Genomic DNA, 17678 nt, shown 5'->3' on the forward strand with positions numbered 1-17678 from the left:
CTGTAGGAGCCCAAGATACAAAGATTGGACTTGGTTTCACAAACTTCCAGTGATTTATGAGCAGTAAAGCTGTGCTTTGCTATAGATAGAGGCTCTTGGAAAGTCCTGCGTACTTCCTCTCTGAGTATGGAGCAGAGACAATATGATGACAAGTCTTTCCAGGATATTTCCTTTGTCAGAGACTCCTGCGCACACAGCTCCATCTGGGAGTTGTGTTTTTCCCAAAGGAAGACATCAGGCATGTGAGTTTTGGCAAGTGATCTTTTGGCATGTGCAGGTGTTGTCTTCTGCAACATACAAACCCCCAAACAGGAGACATTGAGGCCAATGATCCTGGCCTTCTCTGGTGACCTCAGAATGGAGCCATTTTCTGAATGATGTCCTAGCCAGCATCCTCAGGGATGACTGTCCTCATCGTTTTCCTCCAGTGCAGCGGTGTGAAAACTAGTCATGGACTTGGGCAGGGAGATACTAGGCTGCTTGAGAATGACTTTTCCAAGTCATAGGTCTCAGAAAGGTTTTTATTTCTTATCATAGTTGACCAGAAGTTTCCACATGTTAGTGGAGGATGAAGTTTGCTTTTGAGCGCTAATACTGACTCTGCCAGCATCCAAAATAATTTAGGTTTAACTGTTCATCATGTGAGGACTACAGTTTCATATGAAAAATGCTTTTTTCCTCCTCTGTTTACTTCTTTAGCTGAATTTAGTGGAAAGTTTGTCTAAAGGCCCTGTTAACTACCTCAGTATGAGCACAGACAAGCTCAAGTCTCTGGAGCTCATACATGCTCTGTACTCTGCAATATCTCATAGATTTTCCTCTCAGTGACTTGTTTGAAAAGAACTGGGCCAATAAACAGAGGAGAGTAATTGTGATCCAGATATCAAGTGCTGCCTAAAAAAGAAACCTGGGGAAGAGATAGTTACTGTATTCAAATATATAAAAGGTTGCTGCAAGGAGGAAAAGAATACTGTGCTTTCTGTGCCAATAACAGAAAGGACAAGAAGCCATGGGCTTATAATCCAGAAAGAAAAATGTAAATTAGACATCGAAAATGTCTAATAGTGAAAAAGTGAAGCTCTGGAAAGGACTGGCAAGGGCAGGTACTGAGTTTCCATTACTGGAGGTCTGGAGTGTTTCCAGACCATATCATAAAACCAAGTAGGAAGGGATTTGATCTGGGAACGTGGAATGAATTAGATAACCTGTATTCCAGATGTGATTTCTATTATTCCAGGGAAAATAGGTATTTTGGACCTTTTCTATTAGACCATGTTTTGGTTTTAATCTCTGTCCTGGAGATGGGAGATGAATGGCTATGAAGAAAATGGGAGAGCTTCCCTAGCTATTCTTGTCACTGACAATGGCTATGTGAGGCAGCCTTGGAAAGCTCTCCAGGAGTTCCTAAAGCACTGTCTGTGTTACAGGGGATGACATTTCTTACCTCCAAAGAGTGTTTTGAGGAGTAATAGAGGAATGCAATGTGATCCACATAATCCCATCTAGATTCCACAGTGCTTTACAAAACTGGATACATGTTAGTATGCCCATTGAACAGATGGGGAAACTGAGGCATGGAGTGGCTACCTAACTCAGCTAATTTCAGATGGTCAGAGTCCATAGAAATGCTAGGACTGGAACTCATGCTGTTGTGGTGCACAGCATATTGTGCTCACCCATCAATGTATTTACGGCAGAGAAACACAGAAGTGAAGTCCAAAGGCCACAGCCACAGATGTGTATGTGCAGTAGGTATAAGGAGAGAGCTTCTGTTTCCAGTGTGAGACTGACTTTCACTAACCCAGATGTGATGTGGTCAGGCAGCTTAACCAACGACAATGCTTGCTTTTCAGCAGTTGGGGAGAAGTAATGTAAAACCTTCAAATAGATCAGAAAACATAAATGAACTGTTAAGCCATTTCTATAAATTCTGGGCATTTCCCACACACTGGCAGTTAAATGGGATTTTGAAAGTGATAGAAGACAGATGGAAAATCCAGGAAAGCCAATACAAGGAAATCTGATGCATTGTGTATTAAAAACATATTACATCTGTTGATTCATCAGATCAAAGGGCAGCTGTAAAAGTAAAAACAAATCAAGATGGAGGTAAAATCTTACAGAGCTATTGATTTATGACTTTTCTTTGCCAGGAGAAATCTGAACCAGATTTTAGAAAAAATGTCAAAGCTCTGGGTAATAATTTTATAAGCCCCCTTTAAGATCTAACACTAGTGTCCTTAAGTGATTTCAGTGTACTGGCTGGGAGCTCTCTCTCTGTTTCCATCAGATGGATGGATTGGAATTGGCATAGTCAGAGAAGCCATGATGCAGAGTCCATTCTTGACTTTACTGAAACTGAGTAATATCTGTCATTCAGCCTCCTTGGTAAAGACTTCTGCTGATGAATTTGTTTCACATTCCAGGTTCTCCAGCTATAATTTATTTCTGTAGAAGTTGGGCCTATGAGAAAACCCTTCCTTGCCTCAATAGTATGGTCTTGTGCCTTGTCTATTCAAATGTACTCACAGGACAGCCATAAAAGTAAAGCCAAATTAACACAGAAGTAACATCCTAGAGTGCTATTGATTTATGACTCTTACTTTCATTCCTTTGCCTAGAGGAGTCTAGAGTGTACATAGCACTTCAGAGTAAATGGCATAGCTTTGGCTAATCATTTTATAAACCCACAAGAACCCTAGTCCTGGCATTTCTGTGGACTTTGACCTGTGGGAAGTCAGGTGAGTTAGGTAACCACTCCATGCCTCCATTTTCCTACTTGTTAAATGGACATAACCATATGTATCTGATTTTCTAAATCACTGTGGAATCTGGGTGTGAGGTGGATGGTGTTCAATGTTGCATACAGATGTCACGTTGCATTCCTCTAATGCTGCTTAAAGCACTTTACAAAGGTGAAGAAGTGCCACTCCTCATTACATAGACAGTGTTAGAAGAACCTCTGGAGAGGAGCTCTTTCCAAGACTCCCTGCACCTTGCCATTGTGATCAGTATTGTTAATGGGGTATAGCACATAATTAAAATTATCCTAAAGCAGATGTCTGGCCAGATGTATCATACCCTCATCTCCCTTGACACTCTTGACCTGATCTCCATTGAGCATAATGGGAGCCTGGAACATAAACTCAGACATAGGTACTTGCATTGTGAACACCTAAATTGAAACTGAATCTCACCCATCTTTTCTTTTCCCTGCCATACCACAGACTTTTTGGGCCATCTTTGGCAAAGATTTGAGACCACCACACACAGTATAATTAAGCAGCTCGTTCCCAATATTAATCAGCAGACGAGCAGATATAATAGAACTTCTGTGCCTTGGTGGAGTGTTGGAATAATCACTGTGAGACTTGAAGCACCTGAGAAGAACATCAGCTGAGAACCTGTTTTGGTGTTTTCAATAGCTAGTTAGGATAAGTGGGAAAGCCATCAAAATCTGGGGACGTTCAAGGCCAAAAATCTGACCTTTGGTCAGATTCATGTAAGGGTCTTTACGGAGTTCAGAGGGAATGAACGGCTGGCACACCAAAAGACAATAAGGTGGGATTTTGGCCACATAGAGAGACAACAAGGAATCTCCATATGCCTCAATGTTAGAAAATGAACACAGCTAACAAGACAAGCAGAGGTTCCTTCAGGGTGACTCAGACCTAAATTATTGTCTTTCTTTGAAAGACCTTCTGAAAGGCACGTATCTCTTTATTGACTCAGGAAGGGCTCTCAGAGATTAGGGTGAGTTACATCTCAGGGATGCAGTTTGCATGACTGCGCTAGCAAGTGTTGGATTTTGTCTCAATCAGCAAGACTGAAATTGCAGCAACTATACTGACAAGTCTTTGCTGAACATAAAGGCAGCTAAGATGACTTGTTCAGATGTAGACATTACACATAAGATGCTTGTCAGATCAAGCAATCAATTAGATCAATCCCACCTCACATGCCTACAGCACATCTGAACAAGTCACCTCAAGAACTCTTTATAATCAATAGGGAGAAATCTGCAGTATGATTCATCTAATCCTAGAGGAAATGTTTAAACAGGTCAAGTGAATCATACTTGCATTGACTGGCAGGATCTCAGGTATAGGATCTGCATTCTAGATGTCTAGAGTTGGCTGGAATGAATATCACATACATGTCTGAAGTTGTGTGTTCATTATTTATAGAAAGCAATTAACAGTCATACAGAGAATATATGGCCTTCAAGATCAGTGACCTCCAAAGAGAAGTGAGCACAGGAATTTTGCCTAAACATTTATATCCCTGATAGCACTCCAATGTTGGTTTCAGTTTAGAATTAGAGGGGAGGTGTTATTAAGTTCTTATTTTATTACTGGTGAACTGAATCTTTAATTTCAGTATGTAACTATGCTAGTTGACCTGACTCCACAGTAATACTGTGTGTGCTGTGCTTAAACATCTGTAAGACAATGGGAAAAACTTGTAATATTGTGGTTTTATCTGAACAGGTGATGTTTCTCCTCCTCCTTCTACTGTAGTTGGACATACCAAAACCTTAGCTAAAGTTACGTTCAATCCCAGTGTTGTCGAGCAAACCAGGATCGCCCGAAATGGCATTTTGGGAGACTTCATAATTAGATATGATGTCAACAGGGAGCTGAGTGTTGGGGATGTTCAGGTACTGTACACATGACTCATCTTTTCTGTTTTATTAACTATACCTGAGATGGTTCAATTGTCTTGCATGCTCCAAATGTCCTAGAAAATGTTTTCCAAGTGAAGCCTACTTCTCCATCTTGTAAGAACTACCCAGAATAAAACCAGTCAGTTGGCAGCCACAAGATGTACTTAAAAACCACAGCTACCTACTTCATTGAGTTTCTTTTTCGTATCTGCTTTTCAGTTTCTCAATATACTGGCTGTATATATGTGGACACAAGGCCAGTTCCCCAAATGCATGTTTTGGTTCTGATCCCTGGGTACATACATTATATCCTTACTGCATTTGGAAGGAAACCACAATGTCCACCATGGAAGGAGATGTGGAGAGCTCCAGTAGGCTCCCCCAGTCTGGATAAACAGGGGACCAGGATTAAGCGGGATACTAAGGAGAACTCATATCCTCCAGCGTAGACACAGACATTGAAAGCAGGATCAGGTGTGCCCAACCAAATATCCCATAATATGTGGAACATTGCATCATGATCTGCCTTCAATTCCTGACTTCCTTGCTCTTCCACAGATTCTTAATGGATATTTCGTGCACTACTTCGCCCCCACAGATCTTCCTCCATTGCCAAAGAATGTTGTATTTGTGCTTGACAGCAGTGCTTCCATGGTGGGAACAAAACTGAAACAGGTGAGATCCTTGCATTTATTATAGACTGGTTGGTTGTAGGGTTGCAGAGAGCTTGGTTCAGACTTCGTCTCACCAGATGGGGTCTTCTGCAAAATGTTTGCTGTCTGAGGCAAGAGGAGGCTCTGAAAAACCTCAAGGCGAGATGATTTACCTGCAATGAGAAATTATCATGTTAGTGGGAATGGGATGGGAACAAGAAGTGCAGAGGACTTCACTCTGTGAAGAAGGTCAGTGCTGTCAAAACAGAGCTAGGATGCTGCAGATAGGATTGTCCTGGGCAGTTCTGTTCTGGGCAGTTTGAAGAGAGGCAGAATAGGGAGAATTCCCAGCAAAGTACATTCAGCAGACCATTGTATCCAGCTTAACAGCAGAGAAAAGATACTGCTGTCTTTAAATTGCCTTGGCAAACCCTTAGCAATATATATCTCAATGGGTTCTGTTGAAAGAAAGGTCAGTTTGTCCTATTTGAGAATCTGAGTCTTTCAGCACAAATCTCAGACATTTTTCCAGGGCGCAGATCTTGACATGAGCCAACATACCAAGCTGAAGGGCACATCACCAATGCTTAAAATTGACCTTTGACATGAAGGGTTCAGGCTGGTGCCTAATCATTTTTGCTTCTTCAACTCTGAGCTGGACAGATGGAAACCACCTCCAGTTCAGGAGCCAAGTAGTTGGCTTGGAAGGGCACCATGCCTGGGGGAATATACTCTTTATCTCGGCACAGTGTTATCAGTCTAAACTAGAAGCAGACCGTGCCTGGGGAAATATACTCTCTCTCTCAACACAGTATTAGCAGTCTAAACTAGAAGCAGAGATTAATTAAGACTTCAATTCTGTTCTGAATGATTTGACAGATATATCTCAGGTCTGCACTCACGCTGGAGAGGTAAGTCCCGTTTCCATATTATTTATCTGTGCAGAAAAGGAAAAAAGTCCTGGTAGGGTTAGTATTGTTTCCTTCCATTTGAAGACTTGCCCCATAGGCATGAGATACGAGAAGTTAGTTGCCTTCTCCCTGTTGGATGGCCGCATCTTTACTTTTTACTTTCTTACCATGGCTGAGCTAAGGACAGTGGAAAGTGACACTTTCCACATAGGTTGACACCAATATGGGGCAGCTTCAGCTTGTATGGATGGTGTGATGTTGTACCTCTACTAGAATGACTGAATGCCAATGGCTTGGACTTGTATCTTGGCCAGTTAAGGAGCTCTAATTCGTCCATTCAGGCTCCTTGTTTCTTGGTTGCCTACCTGGAACATGGTGATATTTCTGGAAAGTGTGGTTATTTGAAAGTCTTTTTTTTTCCTTGGCCACCAACACTAGCCCAAATGTCCTTGACAAACACAGACCATGGTCATTCTCTGACAGTTCTCTGTCTTTGAACAAGGATATTGGGCGTATATATGCCTTTCTCTCTCTGCTAAAAACTTGACTATCTGGTTTCAATGGTGGTCACAAATCTTAATTTAGAAGCTGTGTCCCCTATTAAATCAAATTATTTCCACTGTGAGCTAAAATGGAGTATGACTTTTAAGGGTCCTAATCATCTTCCTCAGTAACTGGAGTAGCAAACAGAGAGCTGTTAACAAACATACCTAGTACTATGCTGAATGAGGTCTTGAATGAAGATGCCTTTGAATCTTTACAAATTCCCATGGACAGAGCCTGGCTCTTGGCTTTCTGTTATACTTCTGCTGAAAAATGTCTGCCTTGCCTCGCAGAATAAACAGATACTGCACAAATGCACCCAGTCCTGCTTGCTGAAAGCAGACACTCAGTGATACAGCACTGAACCAGGGAGATTAAGGCTCTGAAGGGCTTTGGTGCTAGCGTGAGCTGTGCAAGTAGTGCCTTGGGTCAGCAGATTAACCTTGTACCATGAAAGCTTTTATTCTACTCCTGAGTGTATTAGTATTTCTTTTTCATATACTTACTAGAAACAACATGGCCAAGGATTAACCCTTGAAGGTTACTTCATAGCCTAGCCAGCTCCTACTGCTAAACATACATGAATCTCAGGCTAATTAGCTACAAATAGGTGCCTCTTGAACCTGAAGTGAGAGACGTATCTAGCCAGAACATTTGCTGAGGGTGTACCGAATTTTTTGCCCTGTTATCTCAGATATACTCTTTTTATGGAGAACCACTGGTACTTTATGGAAGAGTGCTATGTGCAGGAAGCTCTGCAGGAAGCAGATTTCAACTGCTCCAGAAAACAGAACTTCATCGATTTATGACCTAAAACATAAAAACCCCACACTGATTAGTCAAGGAGAGACCAAAATCTAGGACTGGCTGAATAATATCCCTCTTTTGGTTCACTAAGAAAGTGTGATCAGTTACAGCCATGACCCATGTCTGCTCAGTGGCCTTTTTACCCAACCGTTGTTGTTATTAAGATGTTTGTTAAATTACAGACACGTCCCCCTGGTGGCAGGATACATCTCAGCAGAGGAAATGCCTCCGTTTCTTCTCTGGGACTGTTGCAGCTGTGGTGATCTGTGGTGGTGTGTAGAGAGCTGGGAATTCCCATGGGACTGCCTTTCTTCATTTCCCTCTACTGAGTCACATGCAAGATCAGCTAAAAATACAGTCAGCGCTTGTAAAGAGTGCTCTTGCAGGTCAGCTGCGGTAACTATGACAAAGGACAGTTTTTAGGGTTGTATAAGCAAGGATGAGAGACATCAGCTGTGCACCCTTTTCTATAGTAACTCGAGGAGATTTTGTATTCTTTACTCAACCGCTTTCATGAAGTTAATGGCAAAGTGACTCATGTGGGGTCAGGATTTCATGCATCCTGCAGTTCCCACAAGCTAATTGTGAGTCATTTTTTCTTTTCCTTTCCCAAGGTTTTCCTTTTCCTACAAGAATTTTTATCTGTTCATGCCACCCCTTTCTTCCTAAGATATCTCAGTCTTTGAAGCAACAAGATGTCCAGAACCAGTTGCAAAAACATATAGTGAGACTGGTTGATCAGCTTAGTTCAAATCATTAAGACCGTTGAGACATTCCCCTCACATCACTGAGACATATATTAGCTTTGTGGGGAAGATCAGCTGATGTGCATATTCCTTCTGCAGTTTTCACAGCCTCTGAACTCTGGTGATGTCTAGCAGACTCAGATGTGTTACAGCAGTCCACCTCCACTGAGAATCTAGGCCTTTGCGACAGTCACCTTCTAGCACTGGCAGGGAGATAAAGTTCAGGAAGAAACAACCCTTGAGCATGATGATAAAAATATTCTTCATGTGGTCAAGACTTCGCACATCATTACTGCTGTCCCACTGGCAAGGAAATTACTGTTTTTGTACTCATGAGCTTTGTTCCTTCATTTGCAAAGAGACAGTAAGGTCTGTGTGGAATAGTTGCTTTTAACAACTAAGGAGCCAGAAGAGCCTGGGGAACAGGTTATATCTGCAAGGTTTACTGGGAAACAAAATGACTTGCCCTTTGAACAGTCTGACTTGCTGATTTTTATGGTACCTTTGGCCAGGTAGAGGGGGACATAGAAGATTTACATTGGTATAACGGAGAAAGAGGGGCCAGTTATAGGTTCACCACCTTGTGATTACCATTACTTTCCCCAGCTTCACTAAACATAGTGAAAAAGGACCTTTATCAGCCTGCAATTCAGTGTTCTAGAACAAGCATGTTCCAAGCTATGAATGTGTCCACAAGACGATGGATTTGCAGGTATTTTGCAGACATGCAGTAAAATGTAGTTGTTTCAACCACAGATTCATTTCACCTTACCTTTCCCACAGGCAATAAATGCCCACACACTCAGTTAAACAGTTGGCTACACCACAACCCTGGCAACTTGTCAATGGTAGTGTGCCAGACTGTAATTTTCTTTGAGGTTAATTGTGTTAGGAGGAACTCAACTGAAGCTGGGACCTGCTGGGAGTTTGCAAATGCTTCAGTTTACTTGCCTGCATCCATCCAAGGGACACTGTTGGTACCCTTGATCTGTGACCCATGCTGTCTGAGCCCTTCTGAGGGCCCAAGTGTCTTATATACACATATCCCTAAACCTCTGTGCCTCAGCACACAAAGTCCCACTGAGTAGTTTCAGGGTGGTGAGAGAGCGGACAAACACCTCAACACTCAATGTTCTCACTCCAGACTCCACTGACTTCTGTTGGTTGCTGCAGAGCTGGCTGTGAGCCTGTTGACTACTAGTCCAAATAACGGCTGCTGCCCAGGAGAGCTGCCTTAAATCACCAGGGGACTTTGGAAAAAAAGCTAATTCTAATTACAGCCTTTAGTGAGTTTAAAGCTGTGAAGAGGAAAGATTTGTCAGCTTTTCCATTTCTATTGGAAAACAACAGCCCGAGTGAATGAAGAGCTGTATGGAGTCTTCCCAGCACTGACAACTTCATGCAGCTGCCTCCTACTTGTGAATACACAACAGCTGTGTCATCTCAGTCCTCCCTGTAGATGTGAATACAGAATACAGGAACTACTACAGCAAATAAGATGCGAGGTTCATATAGACCTTAATTGCCCAGCTCCACAAAAGGTGCAAGTACCTGTCACACAGCAAAATAATCTGCCTTACCCAAACCCTAAAATTTATAAATAATGACAGGGTCATACAGAGAAACAAGTAACCTTCAGAGCAAGATGCCGTCAGATGTTCAGGACAAGGAGCATCTGCTTCTGGTCTCAGGACTAATAGCCAACATGCCCCCAGCTAATTTGCTCCATGCTGAGGCAGTAGAATTAGACACAGAGTTTCCCAGGAATACCCAAGCCCACCTATAAATAGCATGTCCTTTAATTGGGTTCAGAGTAAATAGGATGCAAAGGCGGATGCAAAGGCAAATGCAGAGTTTGGCATGGAGGTGCTGCTGAGGCTTGAATTGAAACACCATGAAGACACTGAGAGTTCTCCCAAGGGTTTCAGTTGGACCTTTGCTGAATTCATCAAAGGATGAACTGAAAACAGGTGCTACTGAAGTGGCAGACACAGCCCAGTGATCACCAGGCAAGTCCATAGTGTAAAGGAAGGGGCTAAATGAAGCTGGGAAGTCACTCCATGGATCAGGGTAATTGAGGTCTATGACCAGGCACAGCTGTGACAAAACTAGAGACAGCTACAGCATAACTGTTAGTCTGAGACTCAGACTAGGACTGAGGGGCCAGACTGGAGTTTAAATGGATGGGAGTGTGGGTGGAGGCCCCAGGTGGGGCTGGTCAGAGCCATTAAAAGCCTATTAGTATACTCAAGGCCCTGACCTACATGTGCAAGTCTATGAAGCTGTAGGTATGGGTTTCTCTAGTAGTCTTTTCCAAGTTGGAATTGTGTTTTTGCAGTTGCTGGAGCAATACCTGGAAGCCAGACTTGGCTTCCTGTTTGTGTTTTCATCATGGATCATTTATGTGAACTTAGGTAGGTTATTTTCTTTGTCTGTGCTTGTGTCTTTGCAGAGTCTCATCTGTTTAGCTGGCAAACCTATGGCTGGGCTTATGGCTGTGCAAGATCCCCCAAGTCTAAAAGACACCTGATCTTTGCCAAGACTTAATCTATTAGTCTAATACTGCTTGCAACAACACTGCCATTTCCAAGTAAATACCCCTTTACCCTAATATGGGGTGTGTACTACGTATTGCTCAACTGGGACAGTCTGTTTCTAACTGTGAAGAGCAATTGAAGCTTAGAAATGCTTGTGGGACCTCGTGTGGAAGCCTGCTGAGTGAGGTCTTCCATGTTATATTACTCTATGAAGTCATCAGTGTTCACAGGCAGCTCTGACTCTGAGGTCCATATGATGTAATTTGAGGTCCCTTAGGAATGAGGGATATGATACTACCTGTGTCATGAGGAGAGAGCTTTTGCTTGGATAGTTACCCCTGATGTAGTGACTTCATCTTCTGCAAAACATCTGCTCTCTTCTCTGCAGAGTTTTGGGCAAAGACTTGGCCTGTTCTCGTGTCTGAGGCAGTAGCTTGGGATGGATGTGGGCAGAGAAAGGGTTGGAGGCAGGGATGTGCAGGAGGGAGTGGGGATCCTGGAGATGCTGAGGGGTTTTCAAAATGGGGAAAATGGGAAGAAGAGCAGGTGTTGGAGGGCTATGAGGGCCCTGTGGCAGACTTTCAGGTAGGAAAACAGGCAAGTTTGCTTTTTTTAAAGAACAGTTTAGTGCTCTTGAATTGATTAGTGCTAACCCTGAGCAAAATCGCTGGGTCTCTGCTCCAACCAACCATCATCACTATCCCTCACTCACTGGAGACGAAAATGGGAAAGTGGTATCTAAAACTAAGAGGTATCACAGTTCAATGAAAAAAGGCCAGGGCTATGAGAGGAGGTGGCTACAGAGTCACAGCCTCTGCAGAGGGATAACAGATACTTCATCTCTGTGGAAGTACAGCACTCCTTTTCATGGAGAAATAATACCTTCTCACTGAGTAGGAATGGAGCAATCTCTCCTTGGTGAAATAGCACAGATCTTTTCTTCATGGAGGGGAAACATCTCTCTGTGAAGGAGCAACGTGTCTCCTAGAAGGTTACATGCACAGGTAGGATGTTCTGAGAAGGGGCTAGAAAGCTTCAAACCTGGCAGGAATACAGACTGCTGAGGCACCCACTGTGAGAGAGTAGCAACGTGAAGAAGAATGGAGGTTAATCGATATGAAAAGCATAGTAACCTGTGTCTCAGTCCCACTCCTGCTGCATAATGTAGCAGCTAATGTTGCTGAAATCGAGGGGATGTGCTGTGGACAGCCTCTTGGGCATGTCAGCTTTTCCCAGCACTGTGTTGGCAGCTGATCTGTGTGACAGAGAATGAAAGTCCTGAGTTGGAACAGTTTTCAGGCACTGGCACTAACTCCTTCTTCTGGGATGGGCAGAGGGAGACATGCTGAGATCTGTGTTGAAGGCATGGGGCACTTTTCCCTTGGTGCTAACCTTTTTGCTGCTAGCTCCATGGAAATTATTTGTCATGCTGACAGGGTGGGGGTTTGAGTGTCTGGCTGGCATGTTATGGGATGTGATCCCACTTAAAATGAGCTAAGCACAAGACCAGAATGTGGCCTTCATACACTGCTGTGTCAGTCTGGCTGTCTGCCCGGGTAGCCCCGTTGTTTCCAGTGGGTTTATTTCAGTATGGCACTGTGGGGCAGCCTTTAAACTTTTCCCTTTGACTTATTGTACAGAAACTTTTACTGCTCCAAATGTAATCCATACTGCACAGTTGATAAATGCTTGAAGTAATGATGCTTGGTGCTGATAAGAGCTTTCCTCCTTGAAACTTCATACCAGCATTTATTTATATCCTCAACACTGCAATGAGATTGCAAAGACTGAGCATCTACTCCGCCTTCTTGGCACATGAAACTCCAGTTCCTGAGAAATCGGATCATCTTGCAGTTTTTCATGTATTTATCCTCACCATGCTGTTGGGTGCTAGAGAAGTGAGTTACCCCAACTGATACCTAAACTTGTCCACATCCCTGAAGACAGTTTTGTCTTCCACTCAGCAGAAATCCAGTGCTTAAATGCCCTGGATGAATGTGGAGCTAAGTGATTTACTCAATGTGAAGTGGAAAATCTTTTTCAGAAAAGGTAATAGAAACAGTTGCTGTAAATGCTGGAGTATTTCTTTTGCAGACCAGGAAACCACAAAGCAACTTTTTCTAAGGCCATATAGGGAGTCAGCAATGTTCAAGTTACTAGCAAGGGATCTATGATGTTCAGGCAGGAGACACTGGACCGCGGACTGGAGACAGACCTTTATTGTCCAGAGCTCTACAATCAAACTTGCTCCCATCACAGGCCAGTGTCAGTGTAATACAAAATGCTTGTTGTCCAGAATTGTGAAGGAGTTTTCCTTGGTTATGTGATCAGTGTCTGCCAGGAAGAAAGCACAAAGATACACATTGACAGGGAGAGGGTTAGTTGCAGTCCCTGAACTGCATGACGCTCCCTGCAGAGGAAGAAAGGGCACATTGTCCTGCCCAAGAGGGAGATGGAGGAAGGTAAAAAAATCCAAGGACATACTTCTGGGCTAAACCCCATTTTTGGTACAAAAGTCGCTGTTGCTGGCAACTGGCATGTGATCTGCATTATGTGGGCAGAAAGGAAACTGGGACATAGAGGAAAGCAAAACTCATAAGATGTGGCTTCAAACGTCAGTAGGAATGACACTGCCCAAACCTTTGCTGTGCCTGTACCTCAGCTCCTCCCCATAAAATGGTAGTGGTGCTCACACTTGCCTTTCCCTTGGCTACCAGATCCCAAACCAAGTCTGTGGCAGTACCTTGTCTGACCTCGATAGCACCCTTTCAAGTGCAACTTTGATGCCAGCCTTTCCTTAAGTCACAGTATTAATCCTTCTGACAGACTATGGGCAGATTTGAACAGATATGGCTGTTGTAGCTTGGAAAAGCCAGCTCTGGACCTTTTTAAAAACTGCCTGTGCATGTTTGCTAAGGGAAGGATATGAACCAAAGCATAGAGGATATTGAAGGGGAGGGGGGAGCTTTTCTGTTTTTTCTCCCTATGTTTCCTTGCAGTGTTTTGCCAAACAACATATTTACTTGTACTTTTCTCCTTCTCGCTGTTGGAGATCTAGTTTCTGAGCCCTTCTCTACACTGTTGCAATCTCAGACAAGTTACTGGACAGGGCTATGGGTTCCTAATTCCCTTTGAGCTTACATCTTGTGCCTTAGCTCCTTTCTTGTCAAATATGGTCTCTGACAGGGGATCTAGAAGGACAAAGTAAAGGCCACTGAAATTTTGTCTTCTACTTGAGGCATCCTTCAGCATATGGTTGCAGATAGTCCCACGTCTGCTATCTGCAGACTGTTCTCGTGCATTTCTTTCAGCTGATGGGTACTGTTTTTCCAAAGGCTTTGATTGTGAATGCTTTCTTCTCTGCTAGCCATGCTCTTTAGACTGACTGGTCTCGAGCCCACGCGGCTCCCTGGTGCTGGCTGAAGCTGGAAAGGGGCTGTGTCCGTGGTGTCGCCGTCTCGCTGCCCAGCCGTTGCGAGGGCAGATGGCAGCTGTGTATGGGTGTGCAGGGTGCAGCCGAGGATTGCCAAGTGATCTCAGAGGCACTGGCAGGGTGGGTGCTGGGAGAGCTCCCTCTGCATCTGGAAGCCGTCTCCAAGAGGAGCTGAGTTACACTACAGTGCTGCAGAGACCCACTATCCATACAGAATTGGATTCAGCATGAACTGAAAGTCTTTTCATTTTTTTAATATTTTTTTTTTAATGGGCTGGCATGAAGCTTGCACAGAGGATGTGGGCCTAGGATGAAGCACTTGCAAGTGCTCCTAGGCAATGGAAAGTGTGAATACGTGGGCTTGGGACATGCATTATAATGAGGTGCTTGAATCCCCTCCTTGCTTCATAGCAGGGCCAATGTCTGGCAATGCCACAGCATCTAACAACCACACATTGTCTCCCTTTGAACTGCACAGCTTTCAGGGTAGCCAGGCTTCACCCCCACCCTGCTCCTCAAACAAACAAGAGACTGTGAGAGAAATGTCACCGGGACTCAGATTCCTCCTAAAAGGTGCCCAGATGGTCTGACATCATCCCAGATGTCTCCGAGGCAGCTTTTTGACCCAAGAAAGGGCTGAAGGCTCTCAGCTCTTCCATGGGAGTGTGTGTCTTCCCATGCTTTGCTCCACCAGTGTTTAAGCAAAGTGAGGTCTGTCAGAGCTAGCCCCAAGGGCCAGGTACGAAGGTGACAATTCACAGCTGAACTGGAGAGTAGCTGAGGGAGTTCTCTTCCAGCTGTTGCTGGGGGTTGTACAGCCCTGCATCATCTTGGCCGTGATGCAGGGCCCTTAGCAAGCAAGAACCAGAAAAGCAGCAGTTGTGTTGCATGTCCAGGTATTGGTGAGGAGGTAACAACGAAGACCAGAGTGGTGGCTGGGAGCTGGCTTGTCTCTGACCTTGTAGGCTTGAGAAGACACTATTTGCACATAGGTCATTTAGACAACGTGAGCCCATCTTATCGTTTCTGAAGCACAGATAAAAACTGTGGTCATTCCCTGGTAGCCATGGAATCTTCTCCCACCAAGTTATCCTCTTTTAAATCCTCATTTAAAATATGTCTGACAGCTACAAACCATTCCAAACTGGCAAAAATGGATTATTTCTTTTCCTGCGATCCTCTCCTTTAATCCTTGCTCCACCGTCCACACAAAAATGCATCTAACCAGGCAAACATATTGGGAGAAGTGTTTCACCTTACAGCACCTCACACAAGGGCACTGGACCCTTAAACTGGTTTTCTGCAGTGTGAGTGTGTTAGATCTGTGCCCAGCTTATTCCCAAAATGAATCAGTGTCATATGTGCAGCCATGGAGGAATGACCTGGCCTTCACCAGGGAAGAAATGGTTAATTTTCTGCCTCGAAGAAGAGGCAGGAGTTGCAATGCAATGACTCACTGGGGCAAGGTGGGAGTGGAAGTGCAAAGACCCCATCGGCAGCAGAGCAGCTTGGGAATCCCAGGACAGCCTCAGCCCTTGGCTCCTGGGAGCCAGAAGTTCCAGCTGTAGCCTTACAAGGCCAGAATGAGAAACCTGCTGCCGTGTCCAACTGAAGCTGCTGCCAGGCACTCTTTACACGAAAAGCTTTGCAAATCCTTGCCTGGGGGCTGGTGGAGACTGGAGGAGAGGGCTGGGCACCAAGAGCACTCAGTCATAGCAGTGTACTTAAGGATTTCAAACAGTGCACTTTTACCAAGACGTTCTCCTTATTTAAAGTAGCTTTTGCCTGCCAGCTTCTGAATCATACCCAGCCCTCCGGAGGGAAGTCACGTCTCTCTCGCAGGCCATTTATGGGTGAGGAATATTGGTAGCAAAGCGTGTGTTGCCACCCCTTGAGGACTGCAGTCGAGGATAAACCTGGAGGTTCTTAGGGGCTGGGGGGAAAGATGGAAACACACAGGATGAGCCAGGCAATTCAGAGCACTCTGGGAGAGGTGGAGAGCCAGTTCAGCTCCTTTTGGCTCCAGTAAGCACTATAATGCTCAGGACTGGACAGGATTAGGTCTTGAGGCGAGTCCCACCTTCTCTTTATTTGACCTACTCAGCCTCTTGGAGGCAATGCTGGGAGACAGGCACTTCCAGACAATGACTCAGCCCATCCTAAACCCTATCCAAAACAGATGGGATGGATTACTCTCTGGAGGTGTCTTTCTGTGCCTGGAGAGGAATTAGATGCAATGCCCAGCTTACTGATGACTGAGTTGGGAAAGCTGAATCCCACCCTTCATTTTTATGGAGGATGAGGTAAAAGCTACAGGAGAATGAACCACATAGCCTCCCTCATTCTGTTTGCTTTGGAGCAAAACCATGTGCATATACACACACTTGTACATATGTTTGTATGTATATATATATTATACAAATTCAAAGTTGTTTGTTTTTGGTTTTGGTTTGTTTTTTTTTTTTAAATTGCAGAGACAAGCACATGATAGAGATGCCAGAATCCAGGCTGTCTGTGCGTGTGCATTAAAATATGACAGAAATTTTTCCTGGAAAAAAACTGACTCAACTGTGACAATAATAAGAGATAAAAAAGATAGAATAAAAGAAGGGGAGAGAGATAGTCCCAACCCCATATTTGGCCCCTGCATGAGGGCGCGGGGAAGCGCTGCATTTTCTAGGAAAGTCTGCTTCAGTTCCCTCCTGACCCTTCTGCAATTCTAGCTTGGATGCTGTGTACACACAAATGCACTGCTGCTCTGTGATGTTCCTCCTTTTCATTTTCTTTTGGCTGAACACAGGCAAGAATATCAAAAGGAATTTCTGAGCACACTGGAGGTGAGATGCAGTCTCTCTGCATTTTGTAATGGGAAAGGCCTACTGGATTGAGAGCTGGAAACTCCAGGTTTTGGAAAGCTCTCAATTTGTGGCCTTGGCATCATTACTAAAGTAGTCTGTGCCTCGGTTTTCACTTCTGTAAAATGGGACTGAATGTTTGAGTGTCCCTCTGAAGGGTGATGTCATGTATTATCTGGTGCATTTTTACAATACAAAGGCTATTGTAAAAGAGGAGATGAGAAAGCATAAAACCCTCCCTTCTTTTTCAAATAACTATCATTTAGCTGATCTTAGCAAGTTTTCTATGGACTGTTAGACTGGGGAGACAGCCTTCATGTTTGGGGCAGGCATTCATCTTCTTGAAGGTTTATTTGGTGCACATCATGCTGTGAACCTAGTGGGGTTCTCCCCTTGTTTTTGAAAGAGCCTCTTTCACCAGCATTTGGTTTAGTATTGTTGTCTATGAAACATTCATAAAATTCATGGCGGTGAGATGTGGAGAAGTGTTCCAGCTAAGCAAATGGAGGGATGAATCCTGCAATCCC

General features: G+C 44.1%; 1 protein-coding gene across 1 annotated transcript in view; it reads left to right on the forward strand.

Annotated features, from left to right (window-relative positions):
* The window catches only part of ITIH5 (inter-alpha-trypsin inhibitor heavy chain family, member 5), a 46972-nt gene that overhangs the window by 15182 nt on the left and 14112 nt on the right, over nucleotides 1–17678 (forward strand). Inside the window, exons 6-7 of the mRNA XM_010581009.1 lie at nucleotides 4491–4660; nucleotides 5225–5341. Coding sequence (XP_010579311.1) covers nucleotides 4491–4660; nucleotides 5225–5341 — 287 coding nt within the window. The remainder of the gene's footprint in view (nucleotides 1–4490; nucleotides 4661–5224; nucleotides 5342–17678) is intronic.

Source organism: Haliaeetus leucocephalus, unplaced genomic scaffold, assembly GCF_000737465.1.
Source record: "Haliaeetus leucocephalus isolate CR32 unplaced genomic scaffold, Haliaeetus_leucocephalus-4.0 Scaffold751, whole genome shotgun sequence".
NCBI lineage: Eukaryota > Metazoa > Chordata > Aves > Accipitriformes > Accipitridae > Haliaeetus > Haliaeetus leucocephalus.